At 40.7% G+C, this 14,130-nt stretch overlaps 1 protein-coding gene across 2 annotated transcripts in view; it reads right to left on the bottom strand.

The window, feature by feature from the left end:
• LOC141499561 (integrator complex subunit 6-like) overlaps positions 1–14,130 on the bottom strand; it is a 69,887-nt gene that overhangs the window by 14,373 nt on the left and 41,384 nt on the right. For both annotated transcript variants that reach the window (XM_074202235.1, XM_074202236.1), the window contains exons 9-14: positions 11,569–11,701; positions 7,642–7,736; positions 6,480–6,590; positions 4,218–4,427; positions 2,579–2,702; positions 2,254–2,396 (exon numbers count right to left, since the gene is read on the bottom strand). In XM_074202235.1, coding sequence (XP_074058336.1) covers positions 2,254–2,396; positions 2,579–2,702; positions 4,218–4,427; positions 6,480–6,590; positions 7,642–7,736; positions 11,569–11,701 — 816 coding nt within the window. The remainder of the gene's footprint in view (positions 1–2,253; positions 2,397–2,578; positions 2,703–4,217; positions 4,428–6,479; positions 6,591–7,641; positions 7,737–11,568; positions 11,702–14,130) is intronic.

Genomic DNA, 14,130 nt, shown 5'->3' with positions numbered 1-14,130 from the left:
TTAAAAATAAATAAATAAAAACAAAAAAATAATTAGCTCTATCTCTTTTAAGCAACATAGCCCTATTTTAATCCTTGGAGTGAACTATCACCCTCAAATGGATCAGGATCCTGTTCTGGCTAATTTAAGTGTAAGCTAATAAATGTAATTTGGTTGTACTGATTCAATGTTTTAAAAGCAGTCTCCCCCTTTTGACTCATGATAAGGATCAAGAATCATGGTTTTGCTCTTTAGCTGTAGATGATGGTCAGACTCTTTTACCTGGTATTGAGTTCCTTTTAAGTTTGGTGCAGCCTCATCTAGTTTCCTTCCTTTCACTGAAAGTTAGGTATTTAAATGTCTTTTTTGCTTTGTTTTGTTTTTGCAAGGCAATGGGGTTAAGTGACTTGCCCAAGATCACACAGCTAGGTAATTATGAAGTGTCTGAGGCCAGATTTGAACTCAGGCTCTCCTGACTCCAGGGCTGGTGCGCGATCCACTGTGCCACCAAGTTGTCCCCGGGTATTTAAATGTCAATCACTGCAAAGTTAAGCAGGATTGTACTGATTTTTCAGTATTTCTTTGCCAAGGACCTTCCTCTAACTCTCAAGTCATTGCATAGACACCAGTGGAGCATTTGAGTTATCTAGCAGTTGACCCTGACTCTCTCAATATAAATAGTCAAATTCTTTTTCTAGTCACATCTCTGATTCTTTTAATATGCAACTTCTCCTTTGCAATTGGTTGGTAATATTGCTGTCGATTAACACCCACCATGTACTGCCCCACTGCTTTGTGGAAGACCCTCAGGTTTATTTCTTCAGAAACTCTGGTATGCTGTCTCATAGCTATATAGCATCATTGGAAGAATATTAATGTCAAAAAGACTCATTAAAGGGCAGCTAGATGGTGCAGTGGATCGAGCACCAGCCCTGGAGTCAGGAGTGCCTGAGTTCAAATCTGGCCTCAGACACTTCATAATTACCTAGCTGTGTGGTCTTGGGCAAGTCACTTAACCCCATTGTCTTGCCAAAAACAAACCTAAAAAAAAAAGAGTACACCTTCCTCTTGTCTCCAAAATCCAAAATGTTTTATAAAATTATTAAAAAATATTATAGGGGTTAGCTAGGTGGTGGTGAAAAAAGATAGAACCCTGGCCCTGCAGTCAGGAGGACCTAAGTTTAAATCTAGTCCAGAGATACTTACTAGCTGTGTGATCCTGGGCAAGTCACTTAACCCTGATTACATTCAACACCCCCCCCACCGCAACCCTATCTTAAAAAACCACGTCTTTCCCTCCTTCCAACAATATCTCATATAATCCTCCTCCACACACTTGGTGCTCTATCCAAACCTGTCCACTCTGTCCCTAAATTGGGTTATGTATCTTCCTACTTAGTCTTCTCTAGGATGCTAATAGCAAAATAGTACCATAAAACTCCAGTATGATATAGGACTTAAATTGTGTTTTACTGTTAAAAAAGTGTCCTTATACATGAAAAGGTTGGGAATCAGTAGGCTAAGAGACTGGACTGAAAGTGTACTAATCCCTAGATATACCAAAAAAGATTGCTTTGGGGAATAAAATTCCATTATAACTATTTTTCCTTGGCTTTTCCTCTTTCATAGAAGTTTAAGGCAAAGGGGGAGGGTGGAAATACCAGTTGAGATTTTTGAATACTTGGAATTCAATTAATTAGTATTTTATTATAGAATAGCCTATTGGTTATTTGGGATTATTCATTCCAAAAGTGTACTCTATTAGTACAAATAAAAATCAGCCAAAGTAACAATAAACAATGTCAGCATCTGGATGCCTTTACCCTTTTTCCTCTTAACTACCTTTCTCCATGGCAAAAACTGTCTATAACAGGACAGCTCATTGACTATGGTAATTCATGTTTACTTAAGGCCACCCAGTCAACAGCAAGATGGAAATGTTTTGAAATAAACCAGTTGATGGCAGTAAGCAGGAAACAACAGGACCCCCTCCCCCATTCCCAATTATGGGCTTCTTTCAACAGGAAGCTGATGGCAGTTCAGAGGTCATTTCTAGCCCTTCAAAAGCAAGATGGACAAATTTTAACACATAAGGATCTCATCAAAAAAGATAATATGGAAGGGGCAGCTAGGTGGCAAAGGAGTCAGGAGGATCTGAGTTCAAATCAGAGCTTAGACAGTTACTAGCTGTGTAACCAACCCTGGGCAAGTCACTTAATACTGATAGTCATCCTTCCCCATCTATTTGGGCAAAAATGGGACTGTTTCTCTTACCTTCTTAATCTGTTTGAAAGGATTTCCAAATGCTTGAGTTTTTCTTGGTTGTTCTGAATCAATCTCCCGAAGTGGAGGAGGCATCGACTTTAAATATTCCTGGTAGTTGCCCATTTGTGTAATTGGGATACTGTGAGAAGAATCTGTGAGGATATGGAAAGAACCAAGGCCATCAGCAGCAGCAACAGAAGCAGCACAGAATGTCCAAGTTAAACCCCTCCAAGATCAGCTAGTCCAACACTTCCTTGAACGAGAATCCTGCCTACATAGTGGCCACTTGAATAATGTATAAATCGACAAAATCTCGTTCTCACAGTCTACTTACCTTGATTTTGTCCAATCGCATTTGTGTTTGTGCTCAGCAGTCTAGCTCTCATTCTATTTAATTGGTCTAGAAGACAGTTTCGAGGAATGTCATAAGGATTCTTGTACAGGCAAGGCTTCATATCCTGTTTTAACCAAAGTGTGATGAATGCCAATTAGAGTGTCTTATTTATGCAAAAAAATAAGCACAACTCTATTAAAAATGGTTACTAGAGGGGAGGAATAAAGAGGGAATCAGAGAAACATATGAAGACATGTGTGAACTGATACAGAGTGAAATCCGTGAGAGTAGAACATGTTGAATTATATATATATATACATATATATGTATGTGTATATATATATATATATATATATACAAAACAATGAAAAGATCACTAAAAATAAGTCATACTCTGAGGAATTGAAAAACCACTAATGGTTCAGGAGAACAGATAATGAGTTGAAAGAATAACAAAGGTAGAATGACAAGAGCTGAATTTCAATCCTCAGTTTCCTCCACTTTAAAATGAGGAGAATGGGCTAGAAGATATCGATAGCTCCTTCGAGCTCTAGTGATGATCCTATTGCCCTCTTCTAGGCAGTGGTGGGCAGAATATTGGGCCTGAATGCTGTATACATTATCAGACAAGATCAATGGGTCTCTAACTTCTCGTTCAGGGACTGTTTTCCTTTGTGACAAGGGAGGGTTCAATTTCAGGGGGGGAGAAGGGGAGGAGAGGATGTTTTCAAAAAAAGGCAGCAATAAAACTTTTAGGGCTTTCCTGTAAGGTAGGAATTTTGCTATTCCAACTCTTAGGTTCTACAGAAAACATTCATGCCTTCTAGGTAATGCTTAAAGACTCCCCTCTTCTAATTTTTCCTATTTCAGAGCATCACTATCCTTTCAGTGGCTCAGGTTCCTAGGCTCGGCATTCTTCCTATTATCCCTCAGTCCTTCAGTGCCAAACCCTACCTTTTCCACCCTCATGACATCTCTCTGATCCAATGCCTTTTATCTACTCTCAGCCACCACCTTAGTTCAGGCCCTTGTCATCTCCCCTATATTATTATAACAACCTTCCATACAGGTCACCCTGCTTCAAGTCTTTCCCTTCTCTGATCTATCTTCCATATGCTGCCAAAGTAAATTAAACACAGATCTGAACATGTCACACTCCTACTCAACCAACTCCAGAGGTTCCTTGTTGTCTCTAGGACTGGTCCCTTCTATCATTCTAGCTTCAATGAACACTCTCCCTCTCCCACTTGGCCTCCTCTTTGCTGCTTATCTACCACACCACACCCTCTATTCTCTTGTATTGGTATACTTATGTTGGTCATATACTTGGCATGCTCTCTCTCCTTCCCTCTAACTTCAAGAACCTCTCTTTCATGAAGATGCAGCTCAGCTGCTGTCTGCTACAGGAAGGCTTTCCTGATCCCCACAAATGGCTAATGCCCTTCCTCCCAAACTACCAATGTTAAACCAACTTTGACTAGATCCAAATTTATTCCCTGTGAATTTTTGTTTCAAATCTTTCAATTCTTGTCTTCCCTATTGAAATGTAAGCCCCTTAAAAAGTAGGATTTTCATTCTCTGTGTGTGTCCCTAATATCTGGCAAATAGGAGGTATTTCTAAATGGTTGGGATACTTTACCTTGTTTGGCATTGCTAACTTGAAGCTAGAGGCTTCTTTTCCATTCATTTTCACAAGGCTATAGTTAGCCTCTGTAGGTGGCATCTGTGAACCACTGCCAGTACCAGAAAATGTGGGGTTGCCAGAAGAGAAATTTTTCACCCTGATTACTCTTTCTTGGGGAGGTTTAGTCCCCACCAATGCATTCCGTTTCTCTACCTCAACTTTGCTCTAAAAGAAAAACATAAAATGTATGAAAAAAGGACTTACTTTATCCTTGTTTAGTCAACAATCTGTAAAATAATACTTTAGGAGGTCTCCCAACTTCCTTTCCCCTTCATTATTATTCAGTTTGAATCAGTCATTCAAAATGAAACAATGGACAATCCTGTGTTTCTGTAAGGCAACCATTCCTTTCCATGCCGTCAACAACAACCAAAACCATTGGGTAGGAGTGGTGTTGCTCAGTGGGGTGCAAAAAGACAAAAGTCTTCAGTAACGACTGGCTTAGTTTCCAATCTGGGTTCTTATAATCAATCATAGACTTCAGAGAATTTTGAGATCATCTTAGCCAGTTAACAGAGTGAGAAACTAAGGTCCCATGGTCACACTAATGACCTAGAAAGGAACAGAGGTGGGATGCCCACCCTGATCCTCTAACCAAAGCACCCACACTAGGAAAACATTACAATTTAATCAGAAGAAAAAAACAACCACAGAAGAAAACTTCGGTTTGCGCAAACGTTTTAGAATGTTGTTCAGTCATGTCTGACTCTTCGAGACCCCATTTGAGATTCTCTTGGCAGAGATCCTGGAGTGGTTTTGTCATTTCCTTCTCCAGTTCATTTTCCAGATGAGGAAACTGAGAGAAACAGGGTTAAGGGACTTGCTCAGGATCAGTTGCTTGTTAGAAAGTATCTGAGGTTAGATTTGAACTAAATGAAATACACTTAGGGTTCACCTATCAATTCCTTTATTAAAAAAAAAACAACCTGGATCTATGACCTCCTCAGTCTAGGATGAAGAAGGAACATTCTCTGTCAATACAAGTCAGCACCTCCTCTCCAACATCTGTAGTCTTGTCAGAGAGTTGTCTGAGGCATTGAGAAGCTAGGTGACTTTGCTTAGTGACATGACCAGTGGATATCGGAGGGGGAAAGTTGTAGATTTCAATTTTTCAAACTTTTGCTTGAAAACAAAAAAGATTTTGAAAAAGTACATTCAACTAATCCTACATTGTTGGACAGAATCTATGTCTTCTAGAAATCTAAGCTAGGTGGGGCCGGGAATCCAGTCTCATACTATTTCCTAGCTGTGTGATTCTGGGCAAGTCACTTAACTGCTGTCTGATTCAATTTTCTGACCTATAAAAAGGAGAAAATAATAGCACCTATCTTGAAGGGTTGTGGTAAGGATCAAGTGAGATCATGTGTAAAATGCTTAGTATAGTGCTTGAGACATAGTAGGCATTTAAGATCTTTTCTTGTCCTGTTCAATGGGTCCCAAGGAATTTTGAAGACTTTGCAGCTTAGTGAGTGTATTCTGGGTAGTAGCAGGCCACAGCCCCTACTGGGATTAAGTATGACCCCAGGCTGCCTTCTTGACTCTCTGAACGTTCTCTAGTATGCCAAAGAAACATCTTTACTCTGAAAGTTCTCACACTAGAAACGCCTTTTGCCCTTTCAGCCTCTTCCTCTGATTCTCAATGAATCTATGCCTTAATTTCCCAATGTAGAATGGAAATGACATAACATTTCCTATAAAAAGGGACCATGAAATGATGGGGCATAATAGAGAGAGGGCTACTTTTGGAGTTATAGGAAGATGAAGCCTTAGAGAAGGCCAGTTGTCGACCATATCTTAGGGAAAGCTAGTAAGCGAGAGATGAGGATTGAGGAAGGAAGTTTCTACACCAAAGTCAAAGGTCTGGACTATACCTCCCCCCAAAAGAACCCCCAAACAAACAAGGGATGCTCTAAGTCAGAGCTTAAAATCTGAAGACTGAAGCAAGGAAAAACATGGCCCTCCCAGTCTGGTGGTTGGTATAACCAGGCAGCAAAAGTGTAACCAGGAATAGATATCAGTACATGTTACTAACAAACTCCTAACTGCACTTCAAGGGGCATTGTCAATAATCTCTTGTCAATAATCCAGAAGATAGAGAGATCTATACATATTTCTAAGAACTGAACAAATAAGAGAATCTACTTCTAAGTGCAAAGCCTTTTTTTGGCTGACAATGACAATTTTTAAAGATTAAAATTCATGTAAAAAAAATACTACCTGATGGCTGAGTTTTTTAAGGTAATTGGTGATGTTGTAATTGAGTCCAGAATCTGAAGTCTCTACTATCACATTGATAGCACCCATCATCCTTAATGCTTTCTTTAGTGGCTATAAGGGAAGAAAATCCACCATAACATGAATAGAGAGAAACTTAAACGACTTTACAATTCAGTTCAAGGTTTACAACTCATAAGTAAGAAACAATACTTTTGCACAGAGCTACATGTGAGACATTAAGGAGGAATGAAAACAGGAGAGGACAGAAGCAGGTGAAGATTCAGGAAAGTAAAAACACCAGAACAGAGGGGCGAACCACTTGAAACAACAGATAGCTGGCTCTCCAGCTCTAGTCCCATGTAAAAGCCTACAATTTTTCTGGAAAAAAATCAAAGGTCATGATGCTTATTTTCTTTTTTTCCATGTATACCAATGAATGGATGGAGAGGCCTAACTTTCAGGTTTCTCTAGTCAATCCTGGAAATGAATTAGATGATGAAATTCTTTTAGCCTACCTATACCCAGTCACCATATTAGAACAAAACAAATTCTGTTCTAATTAGTTTCCTTCTTTGAGGTCTCAATTTGTAAAAATGAGAATAAGACAAACCAGGCAGCTTCTTGGCAATACTTGCCCTAGCCTGTAGAGGACCTAACATGGTAGTTTACCCACAATTAAGTACTAATGTGTATTTGTTTCAAGAGAGCAGGTACAACCCCAATGTCACACATAGAATGTGACCACAGAGAGGTTTATTTGTGTAATCCAAAGAAGATGCTCCCAGTCCCAGAATGTGAATTTGACAAACTACATTGTGGAGAGCCATCTTAAAAATCTTCATGGCCTAAGAAGACAAATTAAGAAGGGGGGTGGGGGGAGGCAAAAATCTCATTTGGTCTTCTAGTAGAAGGGCTGTATCTTGTTCCTTGCTGATGTTACAAATTGATGCCTATCCCTCCAGTTGCTATGGTAAGGTAACATGGCGAGCAATCATATCACCAGTCAAAAGCTAAGGCGTCACTGCTCTCTGGGACCGGTAACCATCGCTTTGAATTCATACATATACACGTATATGCGGACATACATATATGTATATATATCTATATATATATATCTATATATATATATATATATATATATCTTTATCTATATATTACATACAGATAGGAAGTATGCAGGTATGGATTTTAGGTATTCATCAAACTCCTGCCGCCACTTTGGGCTTGGATTAAGCTTGTGAACCTTGAACAATTCATCTATTATGGGAAACAAAATGAGAAAAGATTGCATTATCCCAACTGTGAGTTTCAACATCTATTCAAATGAGCAAATCCGTATTGTCGTCATGTTCAGAGCTGTGACTGGGAATTCTTGTATCTGGGCAAATTGAGCTGGGGGAAGGGTGAGCCTGGAGAGAAGGATACCATGGCAACAGGAGACTAGGAGTGACGGTGACACCAGGGCTGGTGGAAGACTGAGAGGAAAAGGGATGGATGGTGGGTCAGTGAAGCTCTGCTCTAATTGTTTTTGATCAGGACTAAAATTCAGCATGATGACTTTATATAGTAAGGCATTTCTCTCATTAATATCTCAATTTTAAAGGTTAAAGAATAAAAATTATATTCTCTAATAGCGTGTAAAAAAGCAAATGCTGGCAGACTAAATGAATTTATAGATTCATCTCAATCAATTTGTGCTGTTAATGATAATCATTACCTACCACCTCACCTCCTTTTTTTCTAACCTAAATTTTATAATTCTAATACATATTTTGCACCAAACTAATACTAACCTAAGGAACTGTGCCAAGGATCTAGTGAAGGGAGCACCAGTTCTGAGGAGGAGGGGCCTTTTTGAGCTCCTCTAGTACCACTATTGCATTTTACAGAAGAGGAAACTGAGGCCCAGAGAAGGGAAGCAGTTGCCCTAGCAACACAGACTATAAGGGGCATGACTGGGACTTGATAGCCTGCTTCTCTGGCTTCAAATCCATTCTACTCTGGCTGTATCCCACCTGAGAACTCGGACTTAAGACAAATCAAATCATGGTTCCCTTGTAATAACACCGAGCCCCTGAACAATTAAAGGCAAATGAGGGGTGGGTCTCAAAAGACAAATTAATGATGACCACAACAAACCAACCAACTAATTCCCTGCCCCCCCAATTCATTCTGGCTCCCAACAGATTTATAATGGATCAATTGGTCCTTTAGCCAATCTTCTGCATTTCTCCCCTGCCTAGTTTAATTGGGTTGAAAGATTTTATATTTTTACACAAATCTCCTAATTTGGTTCTGCTGATTTGAAAGGCATCTCTGAGGTCATTGAGTCTAAAGTCCTCTTTTTATAGAGGAGGGAACAGTCTCTGCCCACACAGTACCTCTCCCATCCATATCTATCTCCTTTCCTCTTCAGTCCCATGGCAACCACTCCAGCACAGGGCCTCATTCCCATTAGCCTGACAATTGCAAGAGCCTCCTGAAAGAACGCCCAGCCTCTAATCTCTTCTCTCACAAATCCATCCCATACTCCACTATAAAAGTAATCAGAATGCATAGGTCTCATCATGAAGCCCCCTTTACTTCAAAATCACTAATGGCTTCCCACTGCCTAGCCAATTAAGTCTATACTTCTCTTCCTAATATTGAATGCCCTTCTTCATTGTGTACCTCAGAGCTGAAAGGGAGCCTTTAGTCTCAAATCAGGTTCAATTATTATCAACAATTCATTAATTAAGGGTGGCGATAGAAATATTATCAACAATTAATTTACAGTATTGATACAGACAATGTGACCCAAACTATAAATAATTAATCATCTGCATTGAGCTATTAGCAAATCAACAGTTTGTTATGCTTCAAGTTATATTTTTCTATTTTGATTTGAGCAGGTAGGCACCGAAGGTAGCCAATGGGAGGGGGCAGCGCTTTTAAGCCCTTTAGGAAACCATCAGTCATAGCTTTTGAAAAAAGCTACTCATAAAAATCCAGGAAGCCAACGCACATGACTTAGCAGCAGACATATGAGAAGGTGGAAAGCCTAGTTCTCAGGAACAAGCTGTTGCTGGTCAACTGGATTACCAAAGGAAATGACCAAGACACTTAGGCAACAGACATTTTTTAAGGGCCTGCTTTGTGGCAAGTACCCAAATAAGCAGTGGGGGCAGCAAAATAAAAGGCAAAATCTCGGTCTCTACCCTTGAGAAACTCTCATTTCAATGGGGGAGACAGTATGGATAGAACAATGCACATCCAGGATTAGGGAGAGTCAGGAGGAAGGAAATCTCAGAGGGAAGAGACTAGTCACCGGGCAGGGAGGTGGGAAGAGGAGCATCCTCCTATAGATGGTGGTGTTTGAGCCAAATCCCAAAGGAGGTAGAGGGGAGGAGGCTGGGATGTAACACCTCTGGGAGATTACAAAGTGGTTAGCTGGGGTAGCCAGAGAGGTCCCAGAAGTACAAGGAGTTGCTTGACTTTACTGAGGAAGGGGAAACATGGTCAGCTTGACCTTTGCAGAAAATCATGCAGATGTTCCATTGAGAAGGCAGTCTCAACAGTCTTTCCTTTCAAGTGTTGCCTCGTTAGAGTTATTGTTCCTAGTCTAAAGGAAGTCAAAGAAAATACTGGGAGGTTGGACTTTTCACCAACTGATGAGGCACCATAATGCCATGATCAGAAGAATCCTTCAGTTAAAACTCAACCTAGTCCATGAGGAATAAGATAATTAGATTATTCTGTCAGGGAAGACAGGGGAATGGATGTCAAAGGCAGTGGGGAGAGAATCTGGTCATGGGAATCTGCAGGTCCTAGGCCTGGAGCTTCCATGACCATAACTGTCCTGGACCTAGGAAGCCACCCGAGAGAGATCTGAATCCTGCCTTCTCTAAAAAGCTCCCCTAGTGGCTGCTGGTGTCATAAAGTACAAGAAGCCACCTTGGGAGGGGGTAAGTTCCCCCTTTTCTCCTGCCATCCCCATGCTGGCTGGCTCACTTGCTAGGAATAAATTAGAGGGCATTCTTGTTCAGATATAAGTGGCAATACATGGCTTTCGAGATCCCAACTCAGAGAAGTGAGGAGTCAATAACAGGGTTCTCGGATCCCTCTGACCTAGGCTGAGTTACTAACAGTATGAGTTTAGAATCAGGATTAGGGCCATCATTCCAACCTCAACAAATTGTGTACCTCAAACAAACACAATAGAGATTTCACTTTTTCTTTCATTTACAAGGCAATTTTTAAAAAAACATATTTTATTGGGACACTAATGCATTATTTAGTGGAGTTGTGAATTGATCCCACCTTTCTGGAGAGCAATTTGCAACTATATCAGAGGGGAATCAAACTGTGCATGCCCTTTGATCCAGTAATATCAATAATGGGTCTGTATCCCAAAGAGATCATAAAAAGGGGGAAAACATCCATATGGGCAAAAATATTCAGAATAGCTGTTGAGTGGCAAAAAAGTAGAAGAAAATTGAGGGGATGTCCATCAGTTGGGAAATGGCTGAAAAAGTTGTGATGCATGAATGTCATGGAGATCTATTGTTCTAAAAGAAATGATGAGCAGGCAGATTTCAGAAAAACCTGTAAAGACTTACAAGAATTGATGCTGAGTGAAGTGAGCAGAAGCAGGAGAACATTGTATACATACTAGCAACACTGTGTGATGATCAACCACGATGGACTCAGTTCTTCTCAAAAGTACAACGATCCAAGACAATTCTAAAAGACTTGTGATGGAAAATACCATCCACATCCAGAGAAAGAACTATGGAGTCTGAATGCAGAGCAAAGTTTACTTTTTATATTTTTTCCTTGTGGTTTTGGTTTTTCCTTTCTGTTATTTCTTTCACAACATGATTAAAATGGAAATAAGTTTAAACATGATAGTGCCTGTATCACCTATATAAGATTGCTGGCTGTCAAGGGAATGGGGAAGGGAAAAGAGGAAGGGAGGAAGAAAATTTTAGAAAAACAAAAACTATATATGTAATTGGGAAAAAAATACGATTAAGATTTTTAAGGAGAAAAAAAAGAAAAAACTGTCTTTTTTCTTAGACAAAAAACCCCACAAAACCAGTTTACTTACCCAAAAGTGGGAATAAGACTGGGTAGTTGTAAGGCAGGATGAAGAGATTGACACATTTTAAGTTCCTGCTGGCCTTCAGGTATCCAAAGGGGTGCTCCAGTTCACTGTACTTCCCACTATTGGCCACAAATACCTAAGGAGAAAACAAAGAAAGGAGAGGGTATGAGAGGGAAGGTCTCCCTGGTCAGGAAGGGCATTTTGTTGCTATTTTGTTGATATCTGCTTTACTGATTTTGTATTCCCCTTTCATGAGTTTGATCAAATGATTGGTTATCTGAGCTCACTCTTTGGGGAGAAGAGCAGGGTGGAGAAGACTGGGTGAAATTCTGGTGATGGAAGAAAACGAGACTTCAATAAAATTTCTTTTAAAAACACTAAACAAAGGAAGCGAATACTAAAAGACTAAAATACTAAACAAGTTGATCACTTCCATTGTACAGTTGAAGAAACTGGCTTTCCCAAGAGGTGAGATGACGTTACCCCAGGTCATCCAGGGTTTGAGCTCTTGGACTCCCAAGCTTAGTAGCCTTTGGAACATATTACACTGGCTCCTCTACACCCAATTAAGTGTCTTAGGTTATTTCTGGCAGGGCACATGTATTCTCCATTAAAGCAATTGAAACCCTCTCCTCCTCCTGCTCCCCAAAAGAACACAATTCCCAGGCTGAAGGGCACTGGGGAGGAAGAATCAATTAGGAGCTGTTCGTTTGGATCAAACAGGAATTTTCATTTCCTTTTTAGGCAAGTGTGGCCAATGGAAAGATTCATGGGTTTGAAATCAGGAACTGGGTCTGCGTTCAGATCTCAGCTACATGTCCTGTGGCCCTGGGCAAGTCCCTTTATCTCTCTAGGACTCAGTTTCTTCAATCAACCAAGCAGTCCATTAACAGCAAGCATTTATTAAGCTCCTACTATACCCTGTACTAGAACCTGGGGAAACAGACAAAAGGAACCAGTCCCTTCTGAAAGGCACTTTACATCCTCATCTGAAAAATTAAGGAGCAGACTACGTGACCTCTGAGGTCTCCACCAGCTCAAAATGTCTGATCTTCTTCATCACCATCCCATGGTGCTTCATTCTATCGCCATCTCATGGTGGTGCCTTTTCTAATAAGGAGATTCTCATACAACTCCCATAAAGATACTGGCTGTCAGATTCTTCTAGCACTCCTCACCCCCCACACACACACACATATCTCCTTATGGTCATGAGTCCATAGATCTGCTCCTGTTGCTGGAAGGGGACTGGAGGGGTCAACAAGTCTATATCCTCATTTTAAAGAGGGAGAGAGTGACTCTACCTCCACAAAATCTCTCATATCCTCACCTATCTCCCTTCCCTTCTCTTCACCCCCATGGTTACCACCCTGGTATAGGTATTCTCACTGTCCTGGAATAACCATGACCTCCTGACTGGTCTCCTAACCTCTACTTCACATCCTCATCAATCCATCCTAAACACTACTAGCAAAGCAATTCACCTCATATACAAATTTGATCCTGTCATTTTCCTCCCTCCTACTCAAAAAACCTTGCTCTCAATGACTTCCCTGCCCACCCAATTTATTCCATTGCTTGATATTCAAAGTCCTTCACCTATTGCGCAGAATCGAAGTTGGAAGAGAATACCCAGTCTAAACTGGGACTGAATAAAGCAGCATCCCTGCCAAGTAGGCATCCAAACTTTTCTTTTGCTTTAAGACTTCCAGGAAAGGGAAGGTCTTTGAGCAAAGACTAAAAGCCGAGGCTTACTACATTCTGAAGTAGCCCATCCCACTTCTACCTATCTCTAACCAGTGGGAAGTTTTTCTTTCTGTTCCATTTCATTCTGTTCTTTTCTTTCCCTTCCATTGGTCCTAGCTCTACCCTTTAGGGACAAGTGTCTAATCCTCCCCTTGCACATATCTGTCCTTCAGAAACTTGGACTTGGCCCGCACAACCCTCTAGTCTTCAAAATAAGGATTCTCAGCTTCTTCAACTGATCTGAGTATGACACAGAGTCCCTGGTCTCCTTACTATTCTGGTTGCCCTCCTCTGAACACTCTCCAGTTCATCCCTCCTAAAATGCGGCATCCAGAATTGAACACAACATTCCAGAAGTGGTTTGACCAAGGCAGAGGACAGCACAACCATGACCTCCCACCTTCTGGACATTAGGGAATACCAAATTCTCCAAAGAATAAAAATTGCAGGTCACCCAAAGGGGAATGGAGAGACTTAGCTTGAGTTGACTGAAGTATACTGCCAACAATCAACCGCATGAATGACATGGAAGCAGCCAAGTCATGTACTGAAGCTGAGGGCTAGGTGATGGATAACCATTGTGCTAGTCTGGTGCAATTGATATATTAGAGGGAGGATTCAGCACCTCCCAGAGAGTGGGGGGCCCCCAGGATATGTAGGATGGGTCAAACAAGATGGACAGGTATTGAAGGACTATGAAAGGCTAATGGAAGAGAGACCCACATCAATGAGACTGCAGAGTTAAGTATTTGAACTAATATCCATTAGATTACAAGAAAAACTGAAGCATGTAGCAACTTAAAGTAGAAGACCCAAGCA

Source organism: Macrotis lagotis, chromosome X, assembly GCF_037893015.1.
Source record: "Macrotis lagotis isolate mMagLag1 chromosome X, bilby.v1.9.chrom.fasta, whole genome shotgun sequence".
In the NCBI taxonomy this organism is placed as follows: Eukaryota; Metazoa; Chordata; class Mammalia; order Peramelemorphia; family Peramelidae; genus Macrotis; species Macrotis lagotis.
Note: the sequence above shows the minus strand (reverse complement) of the source record. Positions and strands in the feature narration are given on the sequence as shown.